Raw genomic sequence first — 18,281 nt, 5'->3', positions numbered from 1 at the left:
GAGCTGTGCCGTTGAGACTGAAAATAGGTGACCGGTGAAAAAAAGGTACAATTGGATGCTTAAAAGAGGGCTCCTTTCTCTGGTAATATGCCATGCTAATGGCTGGAAATGGGAAATACTTGCTGAAAGTGTGGCTTAGTGGGATGAGGAATCGATGACAAAGAGAGCCTCAGAGAAAGTGGTGGAGGCTGGATAGGAGCACATGAAAGGGGATGTTGATCTCAGGTCAGAGACAGATTGAGCAAGAGAAAGAAAAAGATGATGTGAGACACAGAATGAGAGAGACTGTACTGAAATTGCAGAGAAACTGAGGAAGAAGAAATGAAGAAAAGAGAGAGATAAAGAGAGGGAGAAACACAAGTATGCACATCTGGATCTGGGCTGGCTAAAAGTTTTCCAGATTAGGTCAATCAGTCAGGGAGGCAGGCAAACCTTCCGTAGTAAATGCATATTTAAATATCTACCTTCAGAAAGGGTATGACAAAAGGTCGCAGAGGGAAGTTGGTGGCTTCTTGGAGCTTGGAGTGGAATTCTTCGATGGTTAGCGTGGAATTCTGGAGGAGAGAGAGAAACAGAGAGAAAACACATGAATCCATGTGGAAGGCATTAAGTGAAAATATTACTTATTGGAAGCTAAGCTACATCCTGACCTGGAGTGAATGTTTCGGGTTTTGTAATAGGAAGCATATGGGTAGGCCGCAGTGAAAAGACCCACGGAAAACAAAGACACACATCTCCTTCAATTAATAAAACAAATACACATGCAGTGTCCTCATCAAAAAATATGCTGCATGAGGAAGAATTGTGCCTCATTTTTAAAAATAAAAAAATTCAGTTTTTGAACATGAGTTATTGGCTAATTTAAAAACAACAATCTCCTTATTTATGTAAACTTCTAAGAGCAGTTCAATTGTTTGAGTCTATTTTCAAATTAGCTCAGATCTGCTTGTTTTTTATTATGAATAGATATAGACAATTTTAATATTCTAAAGACAACTGTGACATGAATAAAAATGTGCTAATTTTTGGAGCGTATTCCGTAATATATGTCCATTAAAATAGTAAATTTATTTCAGTTTTGAACAGGATATCTAACTTCTTTGATTGAAGGAGCTTTGATTTGAGCCTCCTTGATTTGAGCTTTGATTTGAGCCTCCTTGTATCATCACAGGGGACGTGATCTTTTTTCCTTCTTCATTGCTTTTATTTGTTATTTGTTATTGACATTCATTTGGGTGTTTGCACACATGTATTCTGAAGTATATATGTACATGGATGACATCCATGTCCTTATCAACACAACAGTGCATGAGCCTGACACACTTGTGCCATAATGCTCCACGCCTGTGCCCTCCCTCGATCAGTGCCAACCAAATAACGGCCTGGCTCTTTTCACAGACCAGATAAGACCAAGGTGACCAAAATACATTATGGGCCATGCAGGAAAATGAGGACAGAGAGGGTGTAGTATATTTACGGGGAGAAGGTATTTGTGTCTTTTCTGTGTGGTTGGAACCAGGGGGAGTGTATCTTTGGAGCAGTGGGGGGTCCGGTGGGTTATACGTTTCAGTTTGTCAACACCAAAACAAAGTCTTTCGTGTAACTCACTTTTGTTGACTGACAAGACAGCCGTGACACTATTTTAAATTTTCAACATGAACTATTTCCCACGATGCAGAGAAGAGAGAAAGAGTGAAAAAGAGAGGAGAAAGAGGAGAGCGTGCACATGGGAGAAGTAGCTGCTCTATAACAAGCATAAATACAAACAAAGGGGAAAAAAAGCAAAAGAATCAAGCGAGACGAAGAAAAACATAAAAAAGCTGCAGATACTATTTTTCCTCCCAACACTCTCTGTGTTATTTCCCAGACCTGAATTTTGTTACATTCAGCCTTACAGCTGTTCACCCAGATTGCGTAGGGGCTGTTCTTGACAGCTAGTGAAACCTCCTGAGTCTCCCTCTCCCCCTCTCCCCCTCTCCCCAGCACACAACTAGCTAATTAACGGTGTCACTCTTTTCAATAAGGCAAGGGGAGGGACAGAGAGACAGTGAGCGAGAGACGAAGAGAGGGAGAGAGATATAGAGAGAGGGGGGGTGTATGTGAGCTAAAACGACACAGGAGAGGCATGTGCATATGCAGACGGTGAGAATAATAAACATAGTGAAGCCAAAAGGAGGCTATGCTTTCTGAGGCTAATTAAAAAAAATGTCTTCCCTCCATCTACTCCGCCTCCTCCTTTCTGCACAACATACAATCACTATTTCTGTATTCCCCTGCTCGTTAAGTCAAATCTTCTCAGATCACAAAGACGTGCAGTAAATCTTTAGATTTGCACATGTATTTCATAATGCATTCATATAATGATGTCAGCTAAGCTGGAGAAACACATCTGTCTTAAGAAATCTCTGTTGGATAAATGTAGTTTGATGTTTGCAAATTCAGACAAATTCTAATTCAAGTTTTGAATATCAACAAAGTTTATAGATGGGTCTTAATTTGGGTTCAGTAATGCTTAAATCTGTGCATCCTCTTAAAGCTATAATCATCTTTTTTATAAGCTAAATAAATACATACGGTTTTAATAATGCAACACAGCAGCACAACCTTAGTGATAATGATGTTAAAGTAACAACTCTAATGTGTATTGCCTCTGGTTTTCCATGAGGCAATATGGAAAACCAGCATGTTGTATTTGAATTTAAATAAGTGCAATAGAAATTAAAATCAAAATTGGCTCAGGTACATAAAGATAGCAGTCTCCTGGTCTGATGTTATTCTTGTTCTCAGAGGACAACATACGGCCATTTTTTTGTGAGGTATTGTGTCAAGCCTGAAGGCAGAGGTTCACAAATCTCTGTGTTTATTTTATACTTACGCCTGAAGGACCAGATGGGTGAAGTTTCTGACATAAGAAAATAAAAACAAACCTTGAAGAAATACCCCTGAGGATTTTATAATCAGTGATAAGTATTTCAAAGTATTTTAAGTATTCATCTGACTCACAACAAACCTGACACTATTTAAAATGTTTGATTCAGTAAACTTGTTCCATCTGCTATTTCAGGCATGCTGAACTAATACTAGGAATTATTCTCAAATATTCTAATGGATTCACTCATTCCTGTTAACTATAGGCCCGGTGTCAATTTCCACTCCATGAGCCCTTTGAACTAAAGCTCATATAAACAGGAGCCACTCACCACTAGTCCGAGCACTAATGTGCGGACCCGCTCGCCGATTTCAGGTGAGATGTCGTTGCCAAACTGCTGTAGAGTTGTGAGGAAGCGCTTGAGCTTGCTGAGTTGCCGGGCGCCGCAGGCCGGCGGCAGCTGCTGGTTGGCCAGCGAGGATGAGGAGGAGGAGCTAGGACCATTGCTGTAGCCGTTTGGAGGAGATGGAGCGCCGTTGAGCGCCGTAGGAGAGTGGCTGCTGCCATTGGTTACTGTTTGACACAAAAAATAGCATTAAGAGAAAGATACATTCCATTGGGCAAAGTAGTGCTGCATTCACTCTTTCTATATGAAAATAAAAAAATAACCTAAAATCCCTGACTTTACCTTGAACAAACACCAACAAAGGAAACAACATACGTCAGCTTTATTGAGACCAAACCAGTGATTTGGAATGAAACATTTGTTTCCAATCATCGCGGCTCGTTTGATACTTTGCGGCATCTCATAAAAAACATATTTCTGCATTTGGAGACATGTTGCCTCTCTGCACCTCCTTCTCCCTTTCCTTTCCTCCCAGCAGTCTAAACAAGCAGGGACAGTGTGACCCCCCCCGCCGTGCCAGAGCATGGGAGCAGCGTGTGTTTGTGTGTGTGTATGTGTTGGGGGAGTTGGTGTACAAAGAGATACAAGGCGGCATAAAGCTTTCTCACTAATGAGATTAGGTTTTGACTAGCAATCCACTCACTCCCCCTCTGGCTGCCGTCCAAAGCCGCCACTGTAAAGAGAGGAGAGACGAGATACTCCAACTGCATCTGGTAACAATTACGTCGGGTGGAAATCAAAGCATACTGCTTTGTTAAAACCTTCGGCATGTGTAATGAGAGAGCTGGGCCTTTCCTCCCTCATTGCACAGAAGCCCCGATGTTAATTGCGGAGTGTGAGCGTTTGCAACAGAGAGAGAGACAGACAAACAGATAGAAAGAGAGAGGGAGAAAGTAAATGCTGAAGATAAAGGAAGGCAGGATAAGTGATTGAAAGAGAACAAAATAATTCCTCTGGAGCAGAAAACCATCACTACTAACGCCGACTTGAGCACTCTGAGCATTTTGAACCGCAAGGCCTTTGATTCTTTGATTCTAGTGCTCTTCATGCAAGTGGTTAAGTGTGTACTTCTAAGTAAATACTAGGGTGTAATTTGCTCGTCACAGGCTATGTGAACGCCGTGGCAAAGCTCCAAGGGTTCGTAAGCTTGGGTGTTAATGAACTTGTTAGGGGAGTTGTTTGGAATGAGTGCAATTTGGGAGGGTTCCATACAACTTGTTACGGAGGTCTTACGATGCTGATGGCTTTTAAAGTTTTTGATTTTGGGGTTTTAGCAATGCATAATTGCGACTGTCTTTCCATGTATGAGCGCATGCCTATCTGCTCTGTTTCAAAGTGTTGCTGTGTATATTTTCCATGGGTGACTTAAAGGTACAGTGTGAAGGATTTGGTGGCATCTAGTTACTGCAGTAACTTGAGCCGCAGAGTGCAAAACCATATAAATGCAGTACACCTGGCAGTACTATAGTTTTGCACTCTGTAGTTCAAGTTAACGCAGTTTCACAAGTGTGTCGGAGTAATGCAGCAGCTTTAGGTAACGTGAAAATGTGTAAGGCTCTTGCTAGAGCCAGCGATTGGTTTGTCCGTTTTGGGCTACTAAGAAAACACAACAATTCTTAGTTCCAGGTGATAATACACTAATACGTTGTGAATATAATATTCCATTTCTGCTAAAATATATCCTGAAATGCTACACACTGTACGGTGGAATTATACTTTAAGGTGGAATTATACTTTGTCTGATGTACAGCCCTCAGTCTGGAATATATTCAGGTTCAGCATCACTACAACCACCAGTGTATTATGTAGGGATGCACTAACCCAACTCTTCCAACTCTGCCAATACCGATGCCACTATACCACAACTCAGTGTATTTGCTAATACCAAGTATTGATCTAATACTATCATAGTGTTCTCTTTTCCCAAAATTAAAACGTGTATACCACATTGCATGGAACTTTGAACACAAGGTCAGGGATGCTGTGGCACTGACAACCACGTCTGCAGTCTGCTGTGAGTACAATGTATCTGATACTGGACCCAATGAACTTCATGATGACATTTACAAAGAAACTGGATTTAATGAGGATCAGTTAATAAAGTCAGTATCGGCACTGATACGGTACATCGAAAACTGGCGAAAACAACCTAAAGGTTAAAATGTTAATATGTAACAACATAACTGTTTTTTGACCTTTGAAGAGCCAATTGCAATCAATGATGTGTACCTCTGTTGCTACACCATAACCCCTTAACCCACAACTATAAACCTGGCTTTACTCACATGTGGTGGGGGTGTAGGAGCTATTACGGGGTGCTCCTTGCGTGCTGGGTGGGGGAGGCATGGTAGGGGGGGTCAACCTGGACTGTGTCTTGACGTCCGCAGGTGAGTCGGGCATGGTGGAGCGCTTCCCAGTGCGATCTGAGGGAGGACAAAGAGAAAGGTTGTCATGACATACTTAAAAATAACATTCTGATGGCTTGTCACAGAAAATAAAGTAAGCTCGGGGCACCACATTCCACAAAGACCTATACCAAAATTTGGGCATAAACAGCAGCAGGATTTAATTTGATAAGAAAGTGCCTGTGAGGTGGGCCAGACAAGACTAGTTCTGGTATTAGACGGCTCGCCACATCATATGTCTGGCCACAATGACATGTTGCAGATGCTCAGATTGTCAGATGAGGAATGATTGGGTGAGAAAGGAGAGACTCACAGACACACCGACAGACACCCGAGGGGGGAGCGTAAATCTGCTGCGGGTACGGGTCTCCTTCCACCACCATCTGTGCCATCCTGCATGCCCGCTGTACAGAACAGTGACACAGTACCTTCCTCCCCTGCTAACAACTGCAGTGCTCATTACACACACACACAGACACACACACACACAGCCCTAAAGCTTGTACCTCTGGATACTATATTCACATCTGTTCAGGACTGGAACAATGAACTAATTTAAGATGACAAATACACAACACAAACTAACAGTTCTTAACTTGTTAACTAAATTTGATATTCTGTGATAATTGTAACAGAAATAACCCCACACCTTAAAATTAAAGCGCAACAGATACGGGAAAAAATCAGCCGGATCATACTCACACTACTTCAAAGTAATTATCAAAGATAAAACTTTATTCAAAAACAAAATATTGTCATTGATGACATGCCTATTTTCACCTAATACATGTTGCTTTGTGCTCAGCAGATAACTGACCATGTCTAATGTCTGAGAGCAACAACAAGACATTATCAATGTCTTGCACTAGCTGTGAGGGCTTAGCCCATATTGTGCAGGATAAGCTACACACCTTCCCTCAGCAATAGCATTAACACAGAGTCAACAGACTGTTATCAAATGTGTCTGTGGCACATTGTGAAGGGGAGATTGTAAAATGAGAGAGAGGGAGGAGGGTGGAGGGAGAGAAGAGAAAAGAGAGAGAGGGAATGGGGAGGGTTGAGGGAAGGGAGGGGCTGCAAAAGAAACAAAAGTACTATCTGTGACATTGGGAATATATAGCTGTAATCATGAAGTGGATGCATGTGCTTTGAATCAAAGACACACACACAAGCACGGTAAAGGCACACACAGTCTGTAATCAGGGTGGTAAGGGTGCATGCATAGGAGACAGGTCCCTGTCACACAGTTGTTGAGTGTGTTAGTGTGTTACGACTATTATTTGAAACTCCTAAGAATGAACGCCCCCGGTACCGAGTGCAACCCATGACATTAAGAAATATTGCTATTTAAGGATTGTCTATTCATAGAAAATATTAATGTTATACTGTTTCAAAAAAAACTTGAGCTTTCAGAATCCTTAAATCAATGTATGTTGTTCAAATTTTGTACAGATATAAACTTTGTAAATATAAGAACAAGTAGATATCAAAAGATACAGGATAATTTTCTCGTCACTTTAGTCTACAATATCATGCTTCGTATTGTTGGAAACTAGAAATTCCGAGCTTTCTAATGCACCCGAAAACGCATAGCGGTTAAATCTATGTTCTAGTCAAAGTATTTCACCAAGGACTATGCTATTTTTGTCCAAAACAGCAGATTTGAGTGATGTATATGTCTGCTGCAATTATAATCCACCAGAAAGCCACACAGATTGGATGGGATGGGAGTCAGGCGCCATGTTGGCTGAAACTGAAACTTTCGCTTTCAGACGATTACTGGCCCCTTAGTGCTCGATACAGCCACCAGATGGCAACACACACGAACAAAGTATACACCATTATCCTCGTCTCATCCATAGTAATATATAGATCCTTCGTAAAGCACTGTGGGCGTTTTCATTCTCGATTTATCTGCCTGTATAGTACTTCTGTCATATGCATATTGATCATATTAATAGTGTTTATAACTATTTTAATGTCTTGGGGATATTTATGTTATTGGTAACGTCGCTATATGGATATAAATAGTGTTTTGAAGTAGAACTCACAGTAAAGTAGGTAAACCGTAAATATGGCCAAAACACTGAGGCCCCCTGGGTATATTTAGTGTATTTTCATCAGTTGCAAATTAAGTCAAAGAGTAGGAGAAGACATTCAGTTGCATCGTTGTCTATTGGATCTTAATTTTAATGGTGACATTGCCTCTGAAATTAAGATTTTATACTAGGCAAGGTAAACAAAATATTTTCCTTCATTGCTTTTCCATTTTCTTTGGAATGGAAATGCTGTTCAGTTTATTTATAATGGATTCATATTTCTTAGCTTCCTACCTTTCAAAGGAGACCAGATACATGCATATAAGCCCTATGATGGAGGAGCTATTTCTAATTCATTTTGGGTATGTATTTTTTTTCCTGAGGAATGGGGCTAGGGGTTAGGAGGTTAATCTTATATTTTACATGTAACTTTGCATATTTTTCCCTCAGCGTTTGTGTGTAAATACAGTACAGACTATATAAATGTTAGTGTTCCTCTGCACCGACTGTTTGGATCCATAGTGTTAAGTTTAGGTGAAATGCAAGAGAAATACTGATGTGAGAGAGACAGGATAGCCAAAGCCTGTTAGCTAGTGCCAAGCCTCAGTTTCACTGTGGCTCACTGCTGCCGAGGTGCACTGTGACTAAGTATTTTAGTCACGCTAGCTCAGCTTTAGCAGGCAGGCAAGTGAGAGATGGAGACGTCACTGAAATTGTAAATAGAGAGGGCTCCATAGCTCCATTTCAAATGAGTAGAGGGGACGTGATGTAAATGAATGAAACAATCACAAGAATGTACAAGATATAAATAGGTAGTGAAAGCTTTATGACCAATGACATGTTCAGGAACATTAATGAGTAGCTTCTTTAAGCTTTAAAGGTTTACTGAGAAGAACTGAGACGTACAAGAATCAAACAAGAGCCTTAAATCCACACTAGCTCCCAGAGGTTATGCTAATCATTATTTCCAATAACACAGAACTGATTTGGACTAACTTACTGACTGACGCTGTGGAGCGTCTAGCTGGTCCACTGACATTTATGCCAGCAATATGCTGTTATCAAGATTATCTCTTGTTTTTAAACGTTCTCTAGCTTTCAAAGATCCTCAAGGCAAATTGATCTCAACCTATGCAGTGAGACACTGTCAGCAGACAGGAGAGGAAGAGTAAAGCATCCTCACATCCCCAGACAGGTCACATATCTACCTAACCACAGATGACTGTCCCTCAGTAACCATGCAGACTCCATGCTATCCTAGTGGACAACTGATGAAGTCACTGGGAAGGTTGGATTTTTCTCAGCACACTGGTACAGAGACTTTTAGGTGCAGACTGAGCACCAGAGCATAACTGACATCAATCTTAAAACCTTTTAGTGTTACTTACTGGGATAGTTTTTTTTGTTTTACTTATGAAGCAAAATGGGACTACAGCCTGTGTTGTACCATGGCAATAAATTGAACCTTGAACAAAGGAGGATTTGATTAAAATGCAGCTAACATAGGATACATTGCAGAAAGCAGCATGAATAGATGCAGAATAGAGATTAGTGGGAAAAAAACTAACTGATTAGGAAAGCAGAGAATAGAGGACTGGAGGTGAACAAAGAGTCAATGTGAAGAGAGAGATTGACAAACCTTGAACTGTGTAGTCACTGTGCTGCATTTCTGCTAACTGTCTCTCACACACACACACACACACACACACACACACACACACACACACACACACACACACACACACACACACACACACACACACACACACAACCTGTCTCTCCAGTCTACCGACCTGGCCAGACTGAAAAAGGTTTACTACTCTAATTTCACTACAGTATAAAAGTCTGGATCTGACTATTTATTTTATAAACTCAGGATATAGTAATGTAGCTAGTGGAAACATATAGTCTTACCTTTGGCTGCCAGCTATCATATCCTGTATGCCTGCCTAAAATATGATCTATGAAAATACAAGGCCATTAAAAAAAGACGGCCGGGTGACAGGACCCAAGGTAATTCATCATTTTCCAGTCAAACACAAAGACCTAACATGTATAATGGGCCCAAGTGAAAAAGAAAGAAGTTACCATATCACACATGGTTGTGCTTACCCTGTTTCACTGAATCTTTGAGCTCATGCTTTCCATAGTTCTGTGTATTGGCTTTTCTAATTGTGTGGTAATTTTTTTGCCAAGCTGACATTGATCTATTGTTAGATAGTAGGACGACCAATTAGGGTCCATCATCTTATAATTACCATTATCTTTGAGACTAGATAGGGGGTTGGATAATGTCAATGACTCATATCGTCACAATGGAATTTGAAAACATGTATTGACCTCCAGTGCAAAGCATACCTAAATCTTATATATCGTCTCTTATATATCTCATATAGAAATCTTTTGGTTAATTTACATTGATGTGGGGTCTTTTAGGAGAGGACTGGAGCATTATTCTTTGGGTTAATACTCATATAGAAAGAACAGAAAAACACTTTTCTTAACATTCAACATGTGGTCACAGTAAAAACTTCAATAGGAGGCACAATGTAAAATACATAAAGATTAAAGAGGGAAAAAAGCACAACAGTCTGGACTCAAGATCCACCTGAAACTCCTGCATGGCCCTGCAGGGCTCCGGCAGTATGAAAAGATGAGTTTAGTTACAGGCTTGTAATTGGGGATTAGCACCTAGGTCAGTATTTTGATTGGATGGCAGTAGTTGGGTGGCATTTGAAACTCTGCAGTCCCTCAGGGAAGAAGATGAAAGATAAAGAATGAATTAGTGTGAAATTTGTGTACACAGCAAATACATGCATGCATCCAGGCCATTACTGTCTCTCTCTCTCACATGCATACAGTCCACATGCCCCCAACACATACGCACATGCACACCTACACACACATACGTGTACACACACACACACGCGCGAGCGCGCGCGCACACACACACACACACACACACACACGTCATTTACAAACAGCGTCTTTTCTGTTTCTGATTTGATTGAGAGCACTGCAAAGCATATGAGCAGAATAAAATCAATGTCTTCATACTAACCAACAAGGGCTGCACCCAACCATTCACTCTGCACTTACTATGCTACTTGAATCAATAGCAATACTCCCTCCACAAGGTAATTTACCCAGTCTCTGGGAAAAATAAAAATAAATCTTCCAGCTGAGGCATGTTATTGAAAACAGCTCACCCCACACAACTGTGTGCCGTCCATTTTCAAGAGAAAACATGGCATGTATATTTTAGAATAAAAAATACCTGTGCCGACAACAGTCAGACAAGCCCTCATTTTATTACAGCAATAGAGCAAGGCTGAACAATAGCAAGTGCTCGCTAATAATTCAATTAAAAAAGCACCACCTGAACACGCAACCTTAAACAACCTTGAAAACAAATTCTCCTTCAGCCTAATACATCTGTTAAAAGTTAATGGCTGAACTTAATGCACATCTATTGTTCATTTATTAGCCAGTTGCATATTGCAGGCGAAGCAGCAGATCTGTGGCCGGCCGATGGATGGTATCCCAAGACTGGACAGGTATTGATGTGCTGAGCTTTAATGGAAAGGGGCGATGAGTGCTTTGACTTTGCCTAACTCACTTTACGACTTCTCAGAAGTGCTGTTGTCCAGGAATTAATGGATGAAGAGGATGAGGACGGTTGTGGAAGAGGCAGCAATTAGCTATAAAGAACAGAAGAGCCTCTCTCAAATGTGTGTTGATTCACTCATGCACTCTATGAAGGCAGAGGTGCCAAACCTATTGATGATCATGCTTATGGATGACAGTGATTAATGTCCCACAACAGCCACTTGCTGCGTGTTTTTATCTAGAGAATCATAAAAGAGCTCAGCGCAAATATTTGCAGCATAGGTGGCCTGAATGAGACTCAAACCCATGAGAATATCAAGGCTTTAGTGATGCCTCATTAAATGTATTTAGTATATTGTTACCCAGCTATCATATTGTATGTGTTGAGGTAATTACACTGATATCTGACTGAATTATGAGCTCCCAGGAGGGATGAGGTTGTATTTGCTTTGTCTACATTAAGTTGGAATTACACTGATGGCAGAAGTGCCGTTACAATGCTGTGTAGTGAGAAATCTTATGAACCCCTGTTGCCCACTTGCATTGTCACGGATGTCTTTGAGCTGTGAGCGGTTCAATCGAAGAGTGATGTTTCTTTCTCAGATTATTTCAGTTTAACAGTTTATATATGTCTGAAGGGGTAAAAGTTCTCTGTATTTCACAAGAAAAAAAAATCAAAGATTTGAGAAAAAAAAAAAAGTTTTTATTTTATTCATCATCTCGTGATCCCTCAGCCGCAGGTTGGTAACTACTTTTTTAAGCTTTACTGTACGCGATATTTGAGTATTTGAGAATGAAGTATAAAAATTTGAACACGGTAACCTCTCTGAACAAGCTCTCAAAGTTGAAATAACAAAGCAAAAGTTGAATTATTCTTGTAAGTTCTTTAATCTCTTTACAATCCATCCCTCTGATTCACAGACCGATCCTAGAAATGAGGCAGAACCCTGGACAACCACCTGCCACTCACAAGGATGTCTTCACACTTACATCACCCGTTTGCATCGTCCATGATTACGTGATCCTCAATGTTTGCAAAAATATCTCTTTCTTTCTTCGCTTTTCTCCCTCTCACTCATACCATCTTTCAGCCAAGCTCAAAGAAAGGAGATTTTATCGCCCCGCTGACTTGTGATACACGCCTTCGCTAAGGTTACATGCAAGTTACATCACTCGCATAAAACAAGGTTGTTGCAATGATGTATATCTAGAAGGAACGCGGTCCCTGAGAAACAGTTCAACAAACTACAGAGAGGACTTTGCTACCCCACAACTCAAGGCAAAAAAATACAACATTAAATCCAGACCGTATACATTTCATCATCGCACACAAAGCTGTGAGGTCATTTCGTATTCAAATCACCTTGTGAAGTGGGAACAACGTCTCCTAACCTTGATATTTTAGATTACACAGAGGCTACAACGACTTCAAAGTCTATCATCAGGAGACAAACAATCTCCATTATACACTTCATGAGCTGTGTGTGCGGGTTTTTACGTGACTGTATGTAAGCGCTGTGATCGTACAGTTGGAGACTGAAAATGATGTGATAACAGCGGCAGTAATATGCCACTCGAGAGCACTTCACACAGGCAAATCCCATTCTTCAAAACGACAATGGATTTCAATCACGCTGGGTGAATTTTCGAGAGTCGGCGGCTGTGACATAAACAATTTACGGTGCACTGGTGCCTGTGTGAGCACAAGATTGTAGAAGTCAGACATAGATATCATCATTATAGACTTAAATTGAAAAATGCATGAAGACTGACCCACTTATGCCCTGCACAAACACAGGCAAACATATGATCTAGACAGGCATAATACCTTCAGCTCACACATTGATATGTAGGTGTTGAAGTGAAAACCGTGAGGCAATGAAGCCGCAGGAAGCCTGTGAATTGAGCACTAATGTCCACGACGTGCCAATGTCTGTGCAAAATGGTGCCTCCGGGTGTGTTATGCCCCCCCCCCCCCACACACACACACACACACACACACACACACACACACGTGTGAAGAGAGGGAGTGGGACAGATAGGTAATGGAATAGATGCAGCGATACAGAGATGGTTTGATAGTGGCTTGTGGTGATTGCTCTGTGTGCTGGGTGTACAGATGTGGAGAGAGGGAGCAGGGGACACACACAAGAGAGAAATAAAGGTGGAGAGAATGAGACGAAGGTAGTGTTAAAAGAACACAGTTGAGGGACAGGTGGGGTGATTGAGATTCAGACGGAGTATGCAGAGAAACAGGAGTAATCTATCGGTATGCATGCACACACACACACACACACACACACACACACACACACACACACACACACACACACACACACACACACACACACACACACACACACACAAACAGAGTCATCGGGAGCCAGATGGAGCAGTATGCAGAGCATGTCCCATCAAACTCCACCCGCTTGTCAAGAAGATGTATGGTTGCTACGCCCTACCACAAGCCCACAAACACACAAATACATACACTGACACACAGCTGCAAGGACGCGTGCACAGATTGCAAGCAAAACAACACAACTCTCTCTCTCTCTCCCTCACATACACACTGATCGGATTTCATTTATTTCCCTCCCCAGCAAATGAGGGATACAGAGGAGAGCAGTACCGCCATCAGTGTGTCCCTTTGAATTTCTTTTTTTTTTTCTTTCCTTCTCTCTTTTCCCTCCATCGCTCTTTCTCTCATTTTCTCCATGTTGGTCCCGACTTCACTCGTTCCCACTGCGAACTCTTACTGATGAACACACATTCCTCCTGAAGGCTCCCATTGACCGGTAGCTTCACCTCGTCTCCCATCAACATTAAGTGCACAAACTTTGGGCACAGTGTGATATAGTTTCCCCTTGCCAGTAATAGCATGTTATTATTCAAGAAACCAGCATAATAGCTGTTGCTCATTACGCATTCAATGCTATTTAGAGGTCGACATCGGCCGATTAATCTGCGGCGATGGGTCGTTTTACAGACGACCACATTTTTTTTCCGATATTGGCCGATTGGAATGTACATCACCGTTTTGAATGGACGCTCCAAACATGAACTTGATGTGTACCTAAAATATATGTTAATGAAGGTTAACTTCATATAAGATGGCTATATTCCTAAATAATTAGCATGATGGTTGTATTGGTTGTACTATCGCATTATCAACAGAAAAAAATGTACAGTTAGGTCCATAAATATTTGGACATTGACACAATTTTCATCATTTTGGCTCTGTACACCACCACAATGGATTTGAAATGAAACAATTTCATGGGGTATTTACATCCCAATCAGGTGAACGGTGTAGGAATTACAACACATTTTATATGTGGCCCCTCCTTTTTAAGGGACCAAAAGTAATTGGACAAACTAACATAATCATCAATGTAATTGTCACTTTTAATACTTGGTTGCAAATCCTTTGCAGTCAATGACAGCCTGAAGTCTGGAATCCATAGACATCACCAGACGCTGGATTTCATCCCTGGTGATGCTCTGCCAGGCCTCTACTGCAACCGTCTTCAGTTCCTGCTTGTTCTTGGGGCATTTTCCCTTCAGTTTTGTCTTCAGCAAGTGAAATGCATGCTCAATTGGATTCAGGTCAGGTGATTGACTTGGCCATTGCAGAACATTCCACTTCTTTGCCTTAAAAGCTCTTTGGTTGCTTTCGCAGTATGCTTCGGGTCATTGTCCATCTGCACTGTGAAGCGCCGTCCAATGAGTTCTGAAGCATTTGGCTGAATATGAGCAGATAATATTGCCCGAAACACTTCTACTGCTTTTGTCAGCAGTCGCATCATCAATAAATACAAGGGAACCAGTTCCATTGGCAGCCATACATGCCCACGCCATAACACTACCTCCACCATGCTTCACTGATGAGGTGGTATGCTTTGGATCATGAGCAGTTCCTTCCCTTCTCCATACTCTTCTCTTCCCATCATTCTGGTACAAGTTAATCTTTGTCTCATCTGACCATAGGATGTTGTTCCAGAACTGTTCAGGCTCTTTTAGATGTTTTTTGGCAAACTCTAATCTGGTCTTCCTGTTTTTGAGGCTCACCAATGGTTTACATTTTGTGGTGAACCCTCTGTATTTACTCTGGTGAAGTCTTCTCTTGATTGTTGACTTTGACACAGATACGCCTACCTCCTGGAGAGTGTTCTTGATTTGGCCAACTGTTGTGAAGGGGTTTTTCTTCACCAGGGAAATAATTCTTCTGTCATCCACCACAGTTGTTTTCCGTGGTCTTCCAGGTCTTTTGGTGTTGCTGAGCTCACCAGTGCGTTCTTTCTTTTTAAGAATGTACCAAACAGTTGATTTGGCCACACCTAATGTTTTTGCTATCTCTCTGATAGGTTTGTTTTGATTTTTCAGCCTAATGATGGCTTGCTTCACTGATAGTGACAGCTCTTTAGACTTCATATTGAGAGTTGACAGCAACAGATTCCAAACACAAATACCACACTTGAAATGAACTCTAGACCTTTTATCTGCTCCTTGTCAATGAAATAACGAGGGAATAACACACACCTGGCCATGGAACAACTGAGCAGCCAATTGTCCAATTATTTTTGGTCCCTTAAAAAGGAGGGGCCACATATAAAATGTGTTGTAATTCCTACACCGTTCACCTGATTGGGATGTAAATACCCTCAAATTAAAGCTGAAAGTCTGCACTTAAAGCACACCTTGATTGTTTCATTCAAAATCCATTGTGGTGGTGTACAGAGCCAAAATGATGAAAATTGTGTCAATGTCCAAATATTTATGGACCTAACTGTATGTATTTTTGTCCTGACTGCTGAAGCAGTAATGATCAACCCCGTCATACTGTAGAAACACGTTACTTCTGGGACTTACGTTATCTGAAAACGGCTCGCTAACAAGGTAAGAGTTTCTCCTTGAGACCAGCAAATACAGGAGGAATGAAGTTCATAAAAAAGGACCTTAAGTTTGTAATAATTGTTATATTTCAATAACAATTAACAGTATATGAATACAACTCACAAGAATGAAGAAATATATTCAAAGAATCTGAAGTATCCAGAATGAGTTATTTTCCCACTTTATCAATAAGCTTAATGTTTTCAGTTTAAAACGTACTTTGTATTCACTTCAGCTAATTGTGACCCTATCTTGCCCTAATATCACAAATAGGAGACTGTATGTACAGTATAGAGTGAAAAAGTGATGGTACAATACAGCACTAAAGCTTTGCAAAGTGTTGACAGTCCTTAGCGTCTCCCATCATATCTGTATTTTTCTCTCAGCGTAACATCGTGTGTTTACACTTTGTCAAGCCAGAAAAGACATACGGAGATTTTTCAATCGCACACAAAGGTCTGAACACCATCTGTTTCATCACACAAACATCAACACGCACACGCATGCACATATGCACAAAAATGAACAAACTAAACACACAAATCCTGCAAAACACCTCCAACTATACACACACACACACACACACACACACACACACACACACACACACACACACACACACACACACACCAAAAACTGGACAATAAAACATATGTGGCGCATAACATTAGAAGTCCTTTGCTCCTTTTCAAAATATAGATTTATAGTATTGTCTGTTTTACCCATCTGTTGAAATAAAGTCTCTCTTGCAGAGACAGAGAGAGAGAGAGAGAGAGAGAGAGAGAGAGAGAGAGAGAGAGAGAGAGCGAGAGAGAGAGAGAGAGAGAGAGAGAGAGAGGGGAAGCAAGTGTTAGGGAACAATAAAAATGATTCACAGTGCCTGTAACACGCCCTCACAAATCTAACCGATTCCTGCCACATCTTGTTGCCAGGCAAAATTGAACTATGGGGTCTTGTAAAAAAACAGGCAGTGGGAATGGGTGGCGGAAAAAAAATACAGAGAGAGGGTGAGAGGGAAAGAATTGGGTCCGGGAGAGGTAAAGGTAAAGAAAATAGTTGGACAGAAAGTGAGAGCTTATGTTTATTCTAGAAATAACTAAACTAGAAACATTAGACATTTTTCCACAGCGGGGCAAAGCGGGGCTCAACCTATTTAGAAGACTCTATCAAAAGCATTGTTTATTTATATAAAGCCAGTCCGTCATTGCAATTAACAACATGATGTCAAAAATAATGATAAAAATTTAGCTTTTTGAGGGAAAATAGAGCAATATAAATCAGACGTAAGCCTTGGGGAGCTTACTTTGGCCATTTGATGGAAGCCAGCCTATTGGATACTGCTTTCTGTGTACAGTTTGGTTCATTTCTGATGCCATGCTGACACACGGCCAAGTGAACCCAAATGGATCAGGGTGTTTTCCCAGGCAAGACTCTACGCCAGCAGAGAAGGACTCACACAAAACACTCAACACACATCCTAATGCTGACAACACATGGCTTTATTTCCTAAGCTTCATGTACAGACAGTGGGTTACCTTTCTTTCCATTGTGAAATAGTGAATACATCTGTTGTGAGGCTGAGGATTAATATTGTTGCAGCATATATAAGATAACACTATTTATAGTACACAACCAAAAGCTCACTATGGGAATCTCATTGTAGGCCGTGTACTTTTGCATTTGTGGGTCTATACACACAAAGCCTTTTCTGCTGTTAGTGCTGAGGAAAACGTACAAGAACACACATGCACAAACCCTCTATGACACAAGCACAATTTAAAATCACTGATGCATCCACTCCATTTCTAAACACAAACACATTGATACGCACTGATACAAACACACATGCCCAAGTAGCAATTTGTATCTTTTCCGCTGTTCTATCTCCTCACGCTACATGGAACCCTCTCTCTGCAGCCAATTTGAATCTGTGCACGTGTGTCAATGCTAAAAGGAATCATATCCCTGTCTTCAGGGGCAAAATCAATTTTCAACAGACAGTAAAGGCCCTCCTGTTTTACATGACAGTTATCTATTACTATGTGGAGAGACACAGA

General features: G+C 41.0%; 1 protein-coding gene across 4 annotated transcripts in view; it reads right to left on the bottom strand.

The window, feature by feature from the left end:
- Positions 1 to 18,281, bottom strand: part of runx1t1 (RUNX1 partner transcriptional co-repressor 1) — a 62,563-nt gene that overhangs the window by 20,214 nt on the left and 24,068 nt on the right. For all 4 annotated transcript variants that reach the window (XM_068728485.1, XM_068728483.1, XM_068728482.1 and 1 more), the window contains exons 2-4: positions 5,561 to 5,698; positions 3,201 to 3,442; positions 465 to 554 (exon numbers count right to left, since the gene is read on the bottom strand). In XM_068728485.1, the coding sequence (XP_068584586.1) occupies positions 465 to 554; positions 3,201 to 3,442; positions 5,561 to 5,698 (470 nt within the window). The remainder of the gene's footprint in view (positions 1 to 464; positions 555 to 3,200; positions 3,443 to 5,560; positions 5,699 to 18,281) is intronic.

The sequence above is a fragment of the Cebidichthys violaceus genome, unplaced genomic scaffold, assembly GCF_023349555.1.
Source record: "Cebidichthys violaceus isolate CVI_PGR_0920_01 unplaced genomic scaffold, fCebVio1.0.p SCAF_42, whole genome shotgun sequence".
NCBI classification, from domain to species: domain Eukaryota; kingdom Metazoa; phylum Chordata; class Actinopteri; order Perciformes; family Stichaeidae; genus Cebidichthys; species Cebidichthys violaceus.
This window is presented reverse-complemented; position numbering and strand designations above follow the sequence as displayed.